Genomic DNA, 19754 nt, shown 5'->3' on the forward strand with positions numbered 1-19754 from the left:
ATAAGGTCAGCGGGAAGTATGGGTGAGCTAAATTGACGAAGATAATTTTAACAATTAATAAAACCCAGAAGCAAAAAGATTTTAAGAAAAAAATATTTGAACTGACGTTTGACCTATATAAAACATATTTGCATGATCTCCCTGCACATCTTTAACTACATACTTAAATATTTTTTGACTTTTCTTTATTATATCTCTTGTATTATTTATTTCTGTTTTAGTTCGGTGTGCATATGAAAACCTGTTGGACATCCATGATGATACGAATTCAATTGAACCCACTTGATGTTCAGGAAAAAATCAAATTCATCTTCCTTAAATTAGGAAATGTCGCCCTCTTGTGGCCTTGTGTGTAAACTGCAATCCCCTGGTGCGCTTCACCAGATCAACGCGAAGTCCCGCCCATGAGCAGCCTCATAGCCAATTACCACTCAGCATTTTGGGATTTTCGTCGTAAGGAGGCGTTTTGTCCGGAACTTCGTCTGTCAGGTAATACAACCCTCAACAAACTCCACAAATGAAATGATTATGCTCAGATTTAGAAAAGGTTAACGTTAGGGGTCAGGCCTGTTGTTTTAATGAATACATGTAGGCGGTCTGTCGGGAGATAGAAAACATCTAAAATACTAAACTCGGCAATAAATCCCAAGCATCTTGCCTTGAGTAATTAACTAACTACAACTGCTCCACGCGACTCATAAGTAGCCTCCTAAATATTAGAAAACACGTCTTTCTCGGGAGGAATTAACTCGCGTGACTCCTGCAGAGTCAATGTACCACTTTTACGTAGCTAAACGACATCTTAAAGCAGGTTGTGGTGTCTTTTCTTTTTTAAAGTTAGCGGTGGGAGTAACACTCAGTGGCGGTAACCACGGACAACAAACGACCGTTAGTTAGCTAAGATACCGTTGTGTTTCTCCCCGGTACTCCGGTACAGCTCAGAGCAATACGTTGCTGTGTTTAACGGTTGGACGACTGAGTTTAGCGGCTGTTTTGAGGAAACCCGTAAGCTGTGGGTGTTTGTTGTGGCGGTGTGTGTCCATGGTGACGCGGGGTGGGTATCTTTCTCTTTATCTCTCTCTCTCTCTCTTTTTAAGTTTTGCGGTTTTCAAGGTAACCGAACCCCCTGTTGACGTCTTCCAGTGAAGCACCACCGGTGTACGTTGAGTCGACGCAGCACACGAACCTGTACAGAGCATGAGGTAAGTGTTGTTGTACTGTTCATCAAAGTAACTAAATTGTGTGATCTGTGTGTATTGTCCTCAGAAGGAGACGGCTGTGTCCCTGCATGGCCTGAGAGTGAGAGTGTGTGTGTTTCTCTCTCATGGTCTGAGAGTGTGTGTTTCTCTCTCATGGTCTGTGCAGGTACATTTTTCTGTAGACTAGACAGCAGCTCAGGAAAATCCACTCCAGCTGGCTGCAGAGACTTTTCCTCCTCTTGTGTCCTCTGATGGATGTGTTATCGCCAGAAAACGTAATTGGAGAAAAGTTGCAGTCTGCAGACAAAACTTAACAGTTTTTTTGTGAAAGATGGGAGTTGAATCCCCTTTCTTACAGCAGAGCATCCAGATATTGGCTATAACCTATGGTTATTGCAGTGATATTACTATTTTATTTACAGTACATATCTTAAAAGAGTTTCTAGCATTCACTGATGTTGCTCTGCAACAAAAGAAGTGCTGCCAATTTGATACCTGTAAAATATTTTCTTAGCTGTCTCTCTGGATGCCGATTTAGAAAAATTAGGAAGAAATAACACCTCTTGTAGTAATCTGTACAACCATTTTTGCTTGAGAAATTCTGAAAATGAACAATTCATTATTGACTTTGATTGATTTAGTTTTCATTCCGACGAGTGATTGATAAATCAACTAATAATTTCAGCACAATTAAAAAAAAACAAAAAGTCCAGTTCACTGTCGCCCCTCTTCTCACTAGTCCCTCTGCTCTGTGTTTTCTGTGCCTTCAGCTCTCCCTGTGCTTCTTAAGAAGATTAGCTGTCATATATTAGTCACTAGGCCGTCTTAAACAGGACACACACTCACAGACACACACAGAGGGCTCGCTCTACCTCTGCCATCTTGTGGGGCAGCTCCAGCTATGCCAGTGCTCACTGTGCTCAGAATTCAGCTGTCGTCATCCTGTAGAGCCTACAGTGTAGACATTCGTGGGGTCTCCCCGCTGGCCGGGCTTAATGACTTCACCACAGCTTTGGTGGGACTGGGAATGGCCGTAGACCCTGGCAGACTTTCTGTCATTGCTTTTCCTTCCGGCTCCCTTTCACTCTTCCCACTCGTCCAACCTGAGTTCTCCTGACAGTCAGGTGATTACAGCCCTGTCGGTATGTGAGGAGCCAAGCTAGCCTCCTGTCCTGCATGTATACATACTGATGATCATGGTCTGTTTACAATCTGGGAAGCCCCCTGTAAGGGCTTTAGAGCAGCGTAATCCCCCCCCATCTGGTGGCTGAGATAAATCCTTAGTTCCCCCGGGAATGATCAGGGAGGGTGAGCATAACTACAGGTGAGTCGTTTCTTTGCTTTATTCTCACCAGGTATCAGAAAGCCAACACTTGTGGCAAATATACAATGTTTCAAGAAATGGCTTTGATTTCACTAGAAGTTCCTCGACTGTCTGCTTCTCTTCTGCATTCGCTCCACGTCTAGTTACAGTTGGCCAGACACACTGGAAATGTCTCTGTGTGTGAGACAGAAACGCTGTACCACCCAAAACTGAAATGGCTTTGTGAGAGTTGGCAGAACAGGCATCGCTGGCCACAAGCAGGAATGGAGGGAATGTTTCTTGCCTTAATTTAATGAAACATTGTATTATTAGTAGTAAAAAACAGTCTTTTTAAACGAATGACATTTGACATGTGACAGTCAATAATACAAATATTGATGTTTTGATTCCATTTTAGTTTCCTGAGTCCTAGTTCATGCAGGCCCACTATCATCCTGTCATAGCCTGTTGGGCCACTTTAATAGAACAAAGTCATCATTCATGTGATTTATAAGTTAACAACTGTACTTTTCCTGCTGTGAAAAGTCAAAATGCGTGACAAATTTACCAACTGTAGTATAGAGAGATACTCGTCTGGAGTCCCTGGAAGTTCCTGTGTAGTCGGGGGAGGAATTGTATATGCCTAAATAATGTCATAAATATACAGAGTGCTCTTTCTATTCTGTAGTTATTGCTTTTCTAAACTTCTTCAGTTGTTTATCCACTGAGATGTGCGCCCTCATTTCTTGTGGTCTATTTTAAATGCATGGTGAGTTTGCCATGTTGGCCCGCATGGAGCCACTGCTGATTTGTGTGTGTGTGTGTGTGTGTGCGCGTGTGTGTGTGTGTGTGTGTGTGTGTGAAAGGGTTGTAGAGAGAGCATGAAGCAAGTGCAAGTCTGTCAGTCGTGCACACAAAGGCTTGTGTTTTGTACCTAACGCAATCAAAACGAGTCCATGGATGCACACGAGTGTCTGGATTTCTGAGCAAAACAAACAGCCTCTCCTGACAACGTTTGTGTGTCTCTGTGTCTGCGTGTGTGTCGGTCGGTCTGTGTGTGTGTGTTTTTGCTCAATAACACTCTAAGTGTTTAAATGCAAATTTGCTTGCATTATGTTCGCACCAAGTTTCACTAATAAGGGGCGCCTGTTAAGGCCTCTCTTTTCTTATGTGGTCGTTCGGCCACTACTTAAAATTGTGTATGCTGATTCTTATGCGTGTCTGCTCAGTTAAATAACTGGGACAGCTGGTTTATCAACCACCAATCAAAGAAAGTGTACATTTTAAGGAAATATATTGCGATTGAAAACTGCAAAATGATAATGTCAGAGTTTATATAAAGATGGACTTGCTGAGTTTTGATGACATTTGGTTATCAGGCTTTTTAGAGGGACTTAAAATATACATAAATTGTTACAGAAGCTCTGGCCTTTATGTTGAGTTGTGAAAGATTCATTGCAGACGCTGAAAAGCGCAGCTTGTGTTCATGTTGTGTCGTTGCCATAGTGCCACTGTTGCAGCTCCAGGAATACACTTGGGGGACTGGATGTAACATTGTGACCCACTAGTCTGATCCAACCTCTGCTACATGTAGCAGAAGATGATATTTGGTGTTTTAATTGCAAGGCATGCCATTGACTTTTTGTTTGAAATGATTGCCTTAACCGTAGTCATAGGACTTCACAGAGCAACAATAATACACACAATATTTCTGAGAGATGCAGAATATGCAGTGGGATACACACGACCTGATGGTAGCTGTTTGTTGATGGACGGTCTGTGTCTGTGTCTGTGTCTGTGTGTGTGTGTGTGTGTGTGTGTGTGTGTGTGTGTGTGTGTGTGTGTGTGTGTGTGTGTGTGTGCGTGTGCGTGAATAAAGACTGATGACTTCCTTGACCCATACATCACTCCATTAGTTTGAAGCCAAGCTAATGGAGTGATTTATGGGTCTCAAGGTGATGACTTTGAAATTGCTTGTTTTGTTGAACAGTCACAAACTCAGTTATTCACTTTAAAGCGGGAGCCAGTGGTAGTTTTTTGTGTGTTAATTTTTTCTGAAAAAGATAAATACAAATCAATCAATAAATTAATTAACATATTTTTTTGTTGTATTACCGCACAGTTTTCTTAATAATTCTGGTTGTCTGTCGTATTAAATTATTCTATCTCTATCTTATTATGAACATATACTTATACATGTTTATTTTTCCTTCAATTACTTTCCTTTGGATACCTCTACTACTAGAGTGTATTTCTAAATGATTATAGAGCCTGTGGAGCTGATACTATTTTGTGTTTTCAGGAACTGCACCCAAAGAGATCTCTCATCCCTCAAGACTAAAGAGTGACCAACCAGTCTTCCTTACCTCTGCCTCTGGACTTCTTTCAGCTTAATGACATGACCTGCAATCGGTAACCTTGTATAGACATGGCTTTGAAAAAGGACCTCATTGCAGAGCCAGACCAACAAGAAAAGGTTCAAGGCATTCCTGTGCCTGACTGAGCTCAGGGCCCAGACCAGAGGAGGGCCAAAGTTGCCCCAAAGGTGAATGGAGACAAGAAAGAACATCACAGTAGGGGCTCATTCATGGACCCTTGCCCCAGTTCGAACCTCACCCACCAGCTCCGTAATATCTGAGGACGTGTGGGAGGGTGAGGATGAAGAACAGTCAGAGAAAGACGATGACTTTGTCAGCCAGATGAATGAGAACGGCATCATTGGACTATCAGACACACTGGAGGATTTGGAGTTGTTTGCATCTTATGGTTCAAATTCAGAAAATAATCCAAACATGTGCTCTGAACCCGTCACCTCCGAGGAGGCAGACCCTAGTGGGCATGAGAGTGATACACCCGAGGATCGGTGTTACAACCTGAGTAAACACAGCTCCCGTAACGCACCACACGGAGAGGATGTACAAATACTATCGCCATGTGAGTCTTTTTATTTATTTTACCTTGACTAAAGTATTTCTTTGCCAGTTTTGATGTTCAGTTCCTCTACTACGTGTGTTTAAACTCATGAGCTACAAATTTATTTTACCACAGCTGGCTTGCAAACCATATTGTTGTTTCAACTTTTCAGATCCAGGCAGCCATCAGTTCTAAAATAAATTCTTTGGATCATTTACCTAAAGAAAATATGAAACTCCTCCAATCCAAATGCTCAATTTGAATAAATTAATTTATCAGAATAAATTAGTTGGGTTAAATAAACTTTAGGAATATAGCTTGTTGTGGGTGCTCTTGTGAACAAAACATTTTGCTTTTGAAAGGCAAATATGAATTGAAGCAGAACATTTCGTCAATTAAAAATGTGCATTTTGAAAATAATGTTGCTCTTTCATCAATAAATTTGGACTTTTTTACCTTTGGCAACACTCTGGAATTAGTAGAAGCCAGGCGAGCTACACTCCTTTTTTGTAGGAGCCAATTTACTGTTTTGAAATCTGTCTGCGCATTTCTCTCCATGTTTTTGGCAGTTGAGGACTCGATGGATAGTGCGGAAGCCCAGGTGATGGATTGCAAGAAAAATGGAAGGAAAGCGTGGACCAGGAGAGACCAGAAGATAAAGAAAACTAAACACCCTCGTACCACAAATGGTTTGGCTGAGAGCTATATTTCCAAAGGAGAGATTGAGGAGACCAGCTCTTTGCAATCTTTTAGCATTCCCTTGTTAGCCATGAGACCTGCTACAGTCTCTGATCCTCACTGCCCAATACCCCAGTCTGTCTCAGCCCCCATTTTCCATCACCCTCTCCACTTCACGGCTGGGGGAATAACTGCTGGTCCTGGGATTGAGGCTGAAACTCTTCCAGAGATGAGCTTCACAGAAAGTCCTTCAGAATCACACAAGAGCCATGTGAACCTCAAGTCCAGTTCTCATTGTGACGACGTAAAGCTCAGGGCTTCTCCTCCGCCTGCACCTGTGTTTTCTAAAGAAGGCGTGTCAAATCATTACAGCGAAGTAAATAATGCACCTTTAGAAGCATCAGATAAGTCAGGTAAGCCTCACAAGCAGCCCACTCCCTCACCACGGAAGATGAGGCAGCACTCTTCTGAAGCTTTGTGTTCAAACAATCGTTTCCTCAACACAGCCAAAGTAGACTCTTCAAAATTGAAACACCTGACCGCAAGTCCTGACAATGACCAGAGGACGCCAAGAGCCAGGAATAATGCTGCGGAAATGGATGAATCCAGGTGAGTCACATTCCCGTTGCGATAAAAAATGTATCACGTCTTATGTTGGAGCTTTTGTATCCTTCATGATTGTAGTTTTTTTCATATAAATCAGTAACTATTTAATTGTATTTCCAGAAAAGGGCCTCTGAGTTACCGCACACCAGACTTCTCCAAGGTGGAACCCAGGGTCCATTTCCCGAAAGATGGTTACATCCCCCCCAAGAGCAAGCACCCACCCAAGATGATGTCTGTTTCACCTGTGCCCCTCTATGTGTTTAAATCCCCTGCTGACATTGGGAAAGAGGTCCTACAGAAGAACACAGCTGGATCTCCCGCCTCATCAGACTCTCACAAACCACCAACCAGTGCCCCCAACTCCTCTGTGCCTGAGGAGTTCAGATCCCACCAGCAGGCCACCACACTGCTTGACCAACTACAGGTACTGGTAGAGACTGGGACATCCCAGGACATCACCATCAAATCACTTGTTTTATGGTTGTCAGGTTTCTGACAACAGAAACAAAGAAACACTTCACTGTAAGTGAGAACAACTGAGTTGTTGATATGAACCAAATGTTTATAAAATCAACCTAAAGAACACTAGTGTGGATTCAAGTTGTTGTGATAGCACAGGACCCCGGGGCAACATTATTTCTTTAAATGAATGGCCGCAGGGAAATCTAAAGTAAATTGTAAACACTTCACCACCATCTTTGCTCATTCCTCGAGGCACCCTCTTTATATCCTCTCTTATTCTGTAGCAGCGCTGATGTCAAAACAACTAGATGTTGTGTACTGAGCAGGGAAAGCATACATTTGGGAAATATATACTGAATATATTTAAGTTACTAGACTACATGGTACCAAAAAGATTAATGAAGATGAAACCTTTTTCATTCTGATGCCGGTTTTCAGAGACATTTTAAGAGGAAACATCAATTAGAAATACTAATATCCCTTCTGTTGAAGTCTGGGATGGCTTCGTGATTGTTCTTCACCTGAATATCAATATAACCTTTAAATTATCAATCTAACCCCTGCGCTTGTGTATTTCAGTACAGTCGTCCCTCGCTATATCGCGGTTCACCTTTCGCGGACTCGCTGTTTCACGGATTTTTTTTTTGTTGCTTTTTTTTCCCCAGCGTACAGTATGAACGCGCATTGTGTTCTGCGCCCTCATTAAGCTGTACTGGACTGGACTGTACACCTTGTCAATCAGTCTCCTCCGCGCAGTGTCTCCTGTACAGTACAGAATATGTCCGGATAAAAAGTCAGCGGAGCGGCCGGACAAAGAGGCGCGGTCAGAGGACCTCGTAGATTGATCGTTAAAATGAAATTTGTTAAACATGTTCGGGCTTATTTTTTAAATCCGCGAAACTTTGAGTGTTTAAATGAGAGAGAAATGTGAGAAAATGTTAATGCCTGTCTGAGAAAAGTGTATAAAAGTGTGTGGTTAGGGGTTTTACGGCCTTAAAACATGTATAATAATGGTAAAAAATAAAGCTCACTACTTCGCGGATTTCGTCTATCGCAGGTTGTTTTTGGAATGTATCCCCCACGATAAACGAGGGACCACTGTATTACATTCTTAATGCTTTGTTTCGCAATCTGTCTACAGCACCAAGGCAATTACAGAGTTTTGGCTTGTGACTTATCTTTATACTTCTAAGATATTGATTAAAATTTGGAAATGGAATAACGTCTGCAGATCATTGACCTTGGGAAAACACTAATGACTTTTTCCCCAGTTATACTCTAACATAGCAATAATGAATTATCCTGCTCCCTTCTCTCATTCCTTGCCTCCAACCTTTCTCTCTTCTTTATTAAATATTTCACCCGTCGCTTGTTTCTATCCTCACATGCTTCTTTTGCACTCTCTTTTCTCTTCTCTTCCCTTCCTCTTACTCACTCATTTCCTCTCTTTCTCCTCTCGCTGCAGGAAGACTACAACAAACTGCTGACAAAGCACGCCGAGGCGGAGAACACCATTGATCGTCTGCGCCTCCAAGCCAAGGTAGTTAATATTATGAGGCTATAATTTATCACTATTTAATGGTTTGCGGTAGTAAAGGATTTTGAAAAGCATTACATTACATTGGTGCCGTAAAGTGCATTTTTGGTGTAAATTTGAAATCACTATAGCACTTCCAGAAGGGAACTTACTGATGGAATGATTCTTTTTCTCAAATTAGATTACATTATTAAATCTAAACATGAATGGCAGGTATGAACGTATTACTAAAAAACACGATTCTCTACATTAAAGGAAGGAGCCGCAGAGAAAGCATGATTATGTCTGTTTCAGCTTTCCATCCATTTTGTTCAGATATTCTGTAAGAGGCATAATGCATTGCTACTCTTCTATGTGCAAATACAGGCTGCACAAAATAAAAGATACAGTGTGGACAGATGGAGACTCTTCTGTAGTCTGTGCAGAACAAAACAAACACACAGAAGGATAATCAAGACCAGAATACAATATGTAGGTTCAAGCATACAGGATACTATCAAGGAACAAAAAGGTTCCTCTCTAAAATATACCACGGCCACTGTCCACATGATGATGGCCAAAGAAAACAGTCATCGATATGAAGGTCTGCTTGTGACCAAACTCTCTTCTCCAATGACAGTACTCCCTTTTGTGTGTTCTTTTTCTGCTTGTGGTCGGGACTATTTCAGCATTCTGTCACACTCCCTGGTTGGACAAAGACTAGTATTGTGTGTTTCCTCCATTGAATTATTATTTTATTTTTTATTTCTTATAGATAATTTAATTCCGTGTTTGTCATTTTTGTTCTGATGTTTGTGTTGCCTGATCTTGCCTTCACCAAGTACAGGAATAAAAAGGCAGATATTTGAATGCCTTATTAAAGGGTTTTTTGCATGTAGATATTAAAAATGATAATCTTATATAAAAAATCAAGCTGCACAGCAGAAGCCAACATTTAAAAAGAAAGCAACTAAATGAAAAATTAAATGTTTAAAAGGGAGGTTTATAAACATAAACATTTTTTTCACATTTCAAATGTGTATTTAACTGTTCATTAGTTCGTTGTGTGTCTTTATTCCTCAACTTTATTTCTACAGGAGAGAGCTATAAAGAGCCAACCACCCAGGCCCAGGCATTGTCAGGACATCACATGCAGAGCAGTATGTCAGAACAAATGATTAGAGAATTAATAAGTGGGATAGGAAAGAAATGAAAGAGCAGGAGAGACATGATGAGTGTAGTGAAGTAGTTATTTTTAAATAATTTCTGTTGGCGCAGCAGCACTCCACAATCGGGACTAATTAAAATCAGCTTACTGGGCTCTCCGCCTCCCCTCCATCTCCTTCACTCCAACACTGAACCACCATCTGTCTCCCCCTCCCTCTGCAAGCTAACATCACACAGACCAAGTGGGAGGAGCGACTTTACATGGAAATTTCTTGTCCTATTATTATTAATTATTAGTTTTAATTGGAGAGGTTTTTCTTTACTGTTGTGTGAACCCTGGGTGATTAGTTCCAACAACTGGAAATGCTTCTTCTTAGACCTCAATCAAGGACTGTCACAATCTTCTAATTACAAGCTCAAGTAATGATGTTTTATACACACTAAATTTGCTTTTGAATTAAATACATAAACACTCAGGCATGATGTACTCTAGTCCGATTAATGATCTTAGTTTATATCGTTCCATCTTTCTAACTAATTATTCTCAGTCGCTACTCTTAATGCTGCATTCACATTAAAAGCGTTGCAAAAATATGCTCTTGTTGTGAATGTAGCATAACTGTAAAATATTTGTGATATAAGCTGAATATAATGTTAGAGGAAACAAGAAATGCAACCGAAGTGGCTCGCTGTTTAAAGGGCAGATCACATGCTTTTGTATCTGTCTGATTTTTTTTGTTTTTGTTTAAAGGGACTGTTGAGGTCAGTTTAAGGTCATAGTGATGTATTGCTTAGAGGCGAGGGTAGGGTTAGGATGACCATCCCAGTGTATGTGTTAAACCTGTATCACACAGTTCAGTTTAAACATATTTTCTGCCCTGAAATTACCTGTTCGATGTTGTGGCTTAAGAGAGTAATTTCTGATACCTCCATACCTCCACCAGGTGAATTTGTACTCTGACCCTCCAAAGCCCGGCCACTTCGTGCAGGCGGGACTGAACCGGGACTCTTCACAGGTCATGATGCTGGATTTTCCTCAGGCTCAGAGAGCAGAGTTTAGCTCAGCATCTCATCCCCCAAACGGCCACAGCAATCAGCAAAGTAAATTCATCCTTTTCGACATTTCCTACTTTGTTCATCACTTCATATATGTCATATACATGAGTCACCCTACTCCTACTGATTTATTGCTGTACAATGGCACATTGTCACTGACATTTCTGTCAAGGTGAACATGCCAACAAGTCATCTGGCTCTGATCTATGTATCAAGCTGCTGCTGAAGTTGCATTATTCTGTACAACTTGCATCATATAACTCTTTTCTCTGCACCTGTCTGTTAAATGAACAGGAAGTTCATCTGCCCATCGTTCCACAAGAAGCCCAGACCCTCATGTGGGTCAGCAGCTGGCCAAGATTATCTACAGCCAGGCCGACAAGTTCTACCAGCAGGTTATTATCAGCTATTATTACCAGCTATTATATCTGTCAACAGTTAGTAGCGATGGATCATAATCAGTCATAGTATAGTCAAGCATTATTTTGTGATTTGCTGTAAAAGCACAACAAATACCAGTTTAGTGTTATTTTGTGTAAAACAATTTTGAATTATACATCATTATATATGTTGATACATAACTTAAATTTAAAGTAATGGTCCCTTTTTGGTTTGTTTTTGTGTGTTTTTATTATTGTATTTGGTTTAGATAACTTTTTCCACATATTAAAAGTCCATAATCATACTCACTTTTTGCTGCTTTCATGACATAACTTGCCTTATCAACGCACGGTGGTCAGGATCCTGAAATCAGCACTTTTCTATACCAAATAGAGAAACTATTTGAATCGGGAATTGTTTTGAAATGAATTGTGACACCAAGAATCTAAATCAAATTGTGAGACAAAAGATGCACAGCCCTAATCATCAGAAATGGAAATCCTTACAGATTTACGAGATGATGTGATAAATAGATAAAGGTGTTTAATGTTCTCCCTTTAGCTGCAGACTTTTGAGGATCTCCTGAAAAGTAAAAAACTCAGGCCTTTTGACCAGATGCAGGTAAGAACAACAACTCAGTTTACATTGTTCAGACGAATGACTTCTCATATCCACCTCAAATCCAAACTCTTTCTCAGGGTATCTCACAGCTTTCTGGAGGCCTCGACTCTTTAGAAAGAGGCTTCCTGTTAGCGAAGGATGAACACAAAGTCCTGCTTCAGCGCGGGGCACAAATCAGCCACTTTGACTCTGAACGGTAAGCGTGCTGACATAAATATGTTATATATTCAATTTTTTTTATTCTTTACAAGTGCACTATGTTGTTTTTTAAATTTTTTTTTATTGTGTGTGTGTATATGTGTGTATTTTAGGGAACTAGAGGGGCTGATCTTTCAATGTGGGCTGTGTATGGAAGAGCTGAAGGAGCAGGTGCAACAGATGCAAATAGAGCAGCCTACCTGTGTGGCTCCTCCCTCTCCACCTCCTCACCGCATGCCTTCATCTGTTCCCTGGGAGGGAGGAGAAACGCCGACTCACCCACAGGTACTGTCTAACAGCCCTGCCTATGTTAATTTACTCTGTCCTGAACAAATTATCTCTTTACCGTTGGAATTTGTGCGTTCAGTGTGAAACCCTTCAGGTTGTCAGCATGTCTTTGTGACAGTGCATAAAGACTACGGTCACTCTGATCAAAAATATATGAGATCCTCTGTATTTGTAAATGTTGTACACACCCAAAGGAAGTCCTGTAGAAAAAATACACTATTTTATTAACTGTTTTATTTCCTATTAAAACGAAATATAGCTGTCAGATATTTTACAAATTTTGACTTTTGTTAGTTAATGGAGAACACACTCCTGCTATGACAGGTGTTATAGCAGATTGTATTCATATTTGTGTATTTATGTGTATACATAATGATCCAACTTCATCTCTTTCCAGAGCCCTCCTGTGCCTTTACTGGTTGATCCAGGTGAGGCAGCAGCGATGGAGGTGAGCTCCGCCAGTGAAGAGAGTGCTGAAGAAGAGGAAACTCTTAATTCTCTCTACCTCAAACCTCTGAATGTCAAACAAAGACATGTTGAACAAGACTTTACCACACAAATGGATCAGTGAGTGGGAATGTTTATGTCCTTTGTTGTTCACCTTGATAAAGTAATATGAATAATGACTATCTGTACCTTTTTTTTGCTGTGGAAGACTTTTTATAAATGTTAGGGGATATCCACATTATTATCTCACTGTCAGAAGGAATAAGGAAAGTAAGGAACGCAGCCTGCAAACTCGACTCTCATCATTGCACCCTGAAAGTTTTCCTTTCTCTGTTTAGCTACCAAAGCTTCAAGGAGCTTCCCAAAGTCCGAGACAATAGCCGGAGGGAAGGAGCTTCCCTTTCTGCTGTCTTAAGAAGCAACATGCAGCCTGCGGACGGGGAGAGAGAAGGACAGAGTCACGGAACTGAAGACCTAAAAGTCCAGAAAAGTCTTTCAGAGAGGTTAGTCTTTAGAGAAAGGAGACGAGTTGAGCTGTTGTTTCAGCAGCAGCACAGAAAAGTTCTGGGAGTCTGGGAGTACTTTCATGTCTAAATGTCATTTTTTTTTAAATTTTTAATGAAAATAATAATAATTGCAGGTATTATTAAAATATTACCTGCAATTGTGCCACTTTTGGATAAAAGAAATTGACTGGACTGATTTGCTGCACTTCTCTGTTGACAGGAAAGACAAATCGGACCATTTGGACTCGCCTTCTGTCAAACAGCAAGCCAGCAGGTCTATTTCTCCTTCACACACAGCCTCCAGCCAGTCCACCACACTCCATCCTCTTCATCCTTTCAGGAGCAGAAGGCGGTTAGAGGTGGGGAAGTCCCACAGCAGCAGTCTGAGCAGTCTGGGAGAGAGTACAGCTTTGGAGAAGAGGAACTCCAAACTTCAAACTGGGAGCAGCGGAGGGCTTTCTCAGGTCAGTTTCATATTGCAAACTGCCAGGGTCGGTCCTTGATTTAACATTGATTTTTTTTCTTCACAAATGTGGCCTGGTTGAAGTGAGGCAGTGCTTAACATTGGATGATGTGGAGTATCAAAGCCTCAGAGGATTTCACTTCAACTGCATTTTCTCTCATTTTCTTTTTTAGCCAAGGTATTGATGCATCTCCTTATGGACTGTATGAACATACTGCATTGTTTTTGAGCTCATTACTATATTTAGTGTGAGGAAAATGCAATTAATACTGTTGCTGCTGTGTTAAAAATCAACATTGAAACCCCAAAACACTGTTTCCTTAGAGGCAAATATATGTGAAACATATGTCCTTCAATTACAAAGCTTTCTAGCAATATTAATCCAAATAAATCATCGTGGGGGATAAATAAAAACATATTTTTGCTTTCAAACACAATGCAGCTACATCTAGAATGTGTAGTGTTTCATGGCGCACAATCTTTGTTCTGTGTTGTGTTGAGCAGGATGGGATCATCTCCCCTGAGACGGACAGTGGGTTTGTCTGCTCAGAGAGCAGCCGGCTGACTCCAGCAGCCGCTTCCAGTCCTCTCCACCGGAGGGCCTCAGTGAGGTGAGGAAGCCTATCACTACCTCTGTGTCTCCACGCAAATTTACTGCTCAATAAATTTGACCTCCCATACCATCCCGCGCCCGTGTTAAAAACAAACACGCCATACAACTCTGGAGCCCCTGATTCTCCCATTTGTCTTGTTTATTGATTTTATAGTCTCCTGTGTTTGGATATTCTTCTATGCGACAGTGTTTCAGTGCCTCAGGAAGGGAACCTGGGTAATCCTCAGATAGGCCCAGTCTCAGTCCCCTCTCCTGCTTCGTCCCCGTCACACAGTCATGTGGCTATTGAGCCCAGAAGTGACTCTCGGCTCAGCCGTGACCAGCGGAGGAGAACCCGACAAGGGCAGAGGAGACGGACTTTCTCCTGCTCTCCACAGCGCTGCGTCCGTCAGACAGGACAAACCATGGCCAATGCTGGGACCAGTGAGTCTGGGTTGGAAAGTAAATGCTGTGAGTCCTCTAGGTTCTGTCCTTTAACTGAGATTGTTGCTCATTTTAATGTGGTTCTGTTGTTCTCTTACTTTGTTATTCTTGTGTAATAGTGTTTTCTTTCATTGTGTATTTAACCTGCTGTCCTCCTTTCTCTGCAGCCCACAGTGTGTCTGAAGACAGACAGAGTGACCAGTACACAGAAGCTACAAGGCATCACCGTGGTAATTCTCTCAGACCACTGAGGTCCAGTCAGGCGGCGAATCACAAGTAAGTGTGTGTAGCAGCAGCTGCTATGGCGATAGCTGTGGAAACAAGGCCAGGTTCATGTGTCCCTGCAGAGAAATAATTACTGATGACAAATAATAATATTGTGAGTTATTTCCTGAAATTAATTTAACTCCTGTAAATTTACCCAGCAACATCATTAAATATCATTTTTCTATCATCATATATTTCCATCATCTGCATTTGATTACAGAATCGGCTGCTATTGAATGTGGTTACATATTACCAGGTATACTCTGTATTGATTCCTGCATGGCGTGGTATCGCATGGCTCTTTTCAAAGCGTGGTGTGTACATTTACACTGACACGTGGCAATTTGTATTATTGTCACAATGCTGCACTTCTGTGTTTCATCGACTGGACTTTACTATTGTTTGACCTTGGATGCACCTGGTAGTGAAAAAACAAATCATGTTTACTAAATGTAAACATGACCTGCAGCTAGATTTTCTCATGTGATTGTTGCACACCGTTGGTATGTTTTAGTGGTGAATTCCAGGAGCTGCAGGCCGAGGTGACCAGACTGAGGGAGAGACTCGAAAGATGTGTGAGAAAAAAGATGCCTCTGAGCTCTGCGAGAGCAGTTCCTTCAGCTGAGGAGAACTACACTCAAGCTGACTCTACACCTCACATCAGGTTTGTTTTATATGATGGGTGACCACTCTGGCCACCTGCTGTTAGTCTGCAGACGTGAGCAACAGGACAAAGCTTAAAGCTATCACAAGGAAACCTTTATATATTCACATAAATGGAACACATACTCTGTACTTAAAATGTTTCTGCTTGTTCTTAATTTAGTCTTCTCTTATTGCTTAGGTCTGGGGGGCGATGGTGTGATGTCAAGGAAAGAAGAGACAGGCAGACGGTTGATGAGGATGAAGAGTATACACTGAGACGAACAACAAGGAAGAGAACACCTTCTGCACACAGACAAAAACCACAACTGGACATCTGTAAGTTCATCTAAATTTACACTTAATCCTTAAACTCAGTGTGTAATGATTAACTTGCAAAGAAAACATGTATCCACTTGTATTCAACTACTGACTTGTGCATGGACTATATATAGACACATAAGCAAGCACTTTAGTTCTAAGACAACAAATAGCATATTATGATTTAATGCATGTAATGTTTTTGTATTCAGCGACAGGTTCAGAGTCCTCTCCACCCAATCCTCAGCCTCTGGTGTCCAGGTGTACTCAAACATCCAATGCAGCACCAGACGGCTGCTGTTCACACACAAATACTGTCCGCAGCAGAACACACCCCAGTAAGGACATGCATCCCTCTACTGCAGACATATTCACGGCAAAATTTAAAAAAAATGAAAGTGCATTGCCTTGCCTTGCGGGCTGCACGGTGGTGTAGTGGCTAACACTGACGCCTCACAGCAAGAGGGTCTGTGGTTCGGATCCCGGGCTGGGCGGGGTTCGGATACTGGTCTGGCAGGTCCTTCTGTGTGGAGTTTGCATGTTCTCTCCGTGGCAGCATGGGTTCTCTCCGGGTTCTCTGGCTTCCTCCCACAGTCCAAAGACATGCTGCATAGGTTAATTGGACTCGAAATTGCCCGTAGGTGTGAATGTGAGTGTGAATGGTTGTCTGTATGTCTGCCCTGTGATGGACTGGCGACTTGTCCAGGGTGTACCCTGCCTTCGCCCCTTGACAGCTGGGATCGGCTCCAGCGCACCGCGACCCTAATGAGGATAAGCGGTTAAGATAATGGATGGATGGATGCCTTGCCTTGCTCAGACAGGTTCACAGTGTCGTTGTTACAGGATGTGAGGAGCATGCCCTGTGGACGCAGTTCAGAACAGCCATGCTTGTGAAAGTATAACTGCTTCCTATTACTCATCAAGATTGCGGTAATAGCAAGCAGTTGTCTGACAAAACGTAGAAGCATTTGTTGTATTTCATTGTGATGCAGTGGTTTCTCTTTTGTAATTGCTTGCAAGGCCACATGTTTATATGGTGCAGCCCTGGTAGAATATTCTAAGCATACAACATGCTCTATGTATAGAGCTTTTGTCATTGCTCATACAAGCCTTATTGCTTACTAAAATCTGTCCTGCCTTCACCAGCTTCCAAATACCATCCCAAATTGTGTGAGACCCTAATATTTCCTTAGACACAAAGAATGTGACTAGTGTGGAAATTATTCCGATGTATTATAGATGCACATCTACCAGAGCAGGTTGTGTCTACCACGCTGCTGAGTGTTTATGTGTGTGTGTTGCAGGGCGGCATCTTGGTGTGTCTGAAACAGCAGTTGAACCTGATGCCAGAAGGCGTTCGTCACGTCACCAAGAGCAATCTGAAAGTAAGGAGCCTCTTTTCATCCCGTGCAGGACATTTTAGTTCTGCCTTTGCTTCTATGCGTTTGCCTGAAAAGAAAGCAAAGAAAGTCCAGTCAAATCAAAGAGTGTGAAATCACTTGACACCGGCATTGCAGTTTGTCCTCATCTATTGTGCTTGTTTGTTTTTCTTTTTTCTCCTTGTCAGTTGGTGGCGATGGAGATCCGGCCCACTCCTTCTGCTGTCATTGCTATCTTCTCTGTGGACGCCCAGAACCCTCCAGAAGCACTGAGCCAGGTCAGAAACCATGTGAACAAAGCTGTAATAGCTCCGACACACTGTTTGAGTGCTGATAGAGAGGTGTAAACGGCAGCACACAGTTCTCTCCAGTCACATCAGTTCAGTCTGCAGTAAATTCAATCTGTTTAATTATGTAAAGTTTAAAGGGAGCTGCTGACCTGACCTGTGATTCACAGACTCACCCACACGCATAAGCTGCCACCTGTGTCCCCCGGCTCGAGCTGCGAGCAGCAGATACTTTGCAGGTGCAGCTCCTCCTGCACTGTTGCAGTGCATGCCAGTGTGCCCACCACCACTTGTGTAAGCAACCTGCCCTCTAGCCACACACACACACACACACACACACACACACACACACACACACATACACACACAGCACCAGACAGATGATTATTGTGAAAAGAAAATGAGGGCACAAAACGAAAAATGGACAATAAGCTGTTTCAGAGGCCAGTGGCTAAAATCACCCTAATGGACACTTCATCATCTGACGCTTTTGCAGAAAGTCACTTGACGTTGACAAACTTAGATGGATGGTTACGATTTTTTGAAGCGGGGTTGTATGAGGGAATTTTCCACAGTTGGTGTATGACGTACAATAGCATAGTACATTACTTTGCTCAAAGGTGAGAGCTGGACTCGGTTTTTCGTTCCTCATTCATGTTTAAAATAATTATGGACTGTAATTGACAGTTTGACATATTTTATCATACACATTTTGTCATGTCCTATGAGAGAAAACTGAGTGTGTTTGTTGTATTTCTCATCCTAATTTTAAACTGATCTGTCATCAATCTTACCATGTTCAGGATGTGTTCCTCCGACCTCTACGTGTCTCCCAGCCACAACACTCCTTCAGAGGGCAGAGGGCGCTGGAAGATGAGGGCGAGGACAAGACACTTCCAGTCCTCTGACAAACAGCACTCCATGCACACCTCTCTGAACAGAGCCAACAAAGCAGCTCAGAACATGAAACGTACCTCTGGACACATGGAGCGCACTCTGGCTAATGGAGTGCAATACCAGGAGCTCCTGACTCAGTCCTGCAGCTACCAGTCTGCTCACTCACCTCACAGACAGCTTAGACTGAGTAACCTGAGGCTGTCCACGTCAACAGGAGCTAAAGGGACTGGGCGCAGGTAAATCAAATATCACCACAGCGTCTCTGTGACTTGTTTACGTAGCCGGTTTGGCCACAGATGCATGTTAGTGCCAGTGTGTTAGCCCTACTGGCTAGCTCGTGATACGGTGGTTACTGATGATAATTCTGTCCTGACCAACGACGTCGTCGCCATACACAAGTTAGTTTTCTTAAGCAGTCATATTAATGATTTCAAAAGTTTTGCTGGCATACATTTAAAAGAGATACTTTCTAAACTACATAGTAGTGTCGATCAGTTCTGTCAACATGTTTTTTTTTTTTATATATATATCCGACTAAGGAAAATCAGTCGTTTCTTCGTAATTGGACGTGAAAAGTTACAGCAGTTTGCAAATGGCCGTGATGAAGTTAGTTCTGGATGGTCTTACAGGAAACCATCATGGATCTGTTTTGTAAATGGCTAGAGCTATACATTTGAAACTGTGAATTTTTAGCCTGACATTTGTGTACAATATTTTCTTACGTGCTTGTAATTGTAACTATGAGCCAGACAAGTGTACTGTAAGTGAGCAGCTTTGTTGATCATTCACACATCTGCAAAGACTTTAAAGCATGCAGTGCTGATGTGGAGCCATCTTTTATATGTAGGTGGAAATGCCAACATATGCAGAGGAATATTGAACTTTTTCCAGATAATTCATGACTTGTGTTTGGTAGAAATAGGCCATAAAACTGTGAATGTTTGAAATGTATATTCTGTTTTTTGTAAATTTCTTCATACTATCATTTCTTTTTAAACTGTTGCTCTTTTTTAAATATTTTGCAGGGAATCTTTTCAGTTGACCATAGAGAGCCAAATAAAAGGTAAAAAATAAAAACACTTTCTTTAATTGTCCTTAACCATTCAGTAGATTAAAAAAAG

General features: G+C 41.8%; 1 protein-coding gene across 8 annotated transcripts; it reads left to right on the plus strand.

Moving 5' to 3' along the window:
- The first annotated feature begins 397 nt into the window (after positions 1 to 397).
- Positions 398 to 19710, plus strand: akna (AT-hook transcription factor). 8 transcript variants are annotated; one of them, XM_068574388.1, is made up of 27 exons: positions 398 to 489; positions 1098 to 1202; positions 4805 to 5436; positions 5985 to 6702; positions 6820 to 7123; positions 8627 to 8701; positions 9775 to 9837; positions 10789 to 10945; positions 11195 to 11295; positions 11843 to 11902; positions 11980 to 12098; positions 12214 to 12385; positions 12786 to 12955; positions 13174 to 13338; positions 13562 to 13615; positions 13682 to 13805; positions 14309 to 14415; positions 14605 to 14867; positions 15008 to 15116; positions 15622 to 15771; positions 15952 to 16088; positions 16283 to 16408; positions 17375 to 17455; positions 17638 to 17727; positions 17907 to 18030; positions 18540 to 18869; positions 19659 to 19710. In XM_068574388.1, the coding sequence occupies exons 3-27, from the start codon at positions 5052 to 5054 to the stop codon at positions 19705 to 19707; spliced, it is 4233 nt and encodes a 1410-aa protein (XP_068430489.1). In that variant the 5' UTR covers positions 398 to 489; positions 1098 to 1202; positions 4805 to 5051; the 3' UTR covers positions 19708 to 19710. The 8 variants fall into 8 exon arrangements, with proteins under 8 accessions (XP_068430489.1, XP_068430491.1, XP_068430484.1 ...); XM_068574390.1 differs by having other exon boundaries at positions 5985 to 6506; positions 6600 to 6702; positions 13562 to 13805; XM_068574383.1 differs by having other exon boundaries at positions 13562 to 13805.
- The last annotated feature ends 44 nt before the right edge of the window (positions 19711 to 19754 follow it).

Source organism: Clinocottus analis, unplaced genomic scaffold, assembly GCF_023055335.1.
Source record: "Clinocottus analis isolate CAN_PGR_092001 unplaced genomic scaffold, fCliAna1.0.p SCAF_13, whole genome shotgun sequence".
In the NCBI taxonomy this organism is placed as follows: domain Eukaryota; kingdom Metazoa; phylum Chordata; class Actinopteri; order Perciformes; family Cottidae; genus Clinocottus; species Clinocottus analis.

Bases quoted from the DNA above. Each gene is read 5' to 3' on its own strand.
- akna (XM_068574383.1), top strand. From the start codon at position 5,052: ATGGAGACAAGAAAGAACATCACAGTAGGGGCTCATTCATGGACCCTT. The intron at 16,409-17,374 runs GTAAGGACATGC...TGTGTGTTGCAG, and splicing joins CCGCAGCAGAACACACCCCA to GGCGGCATCTTGGTGTGTCT. The intron at 18,031-18,539 runs GTAAGCAACCTG...TACCATGTTCAG, and splicing joins GTGTGCCCACCACCACTTGT to GATGTGTTCCTCCGACCTCT.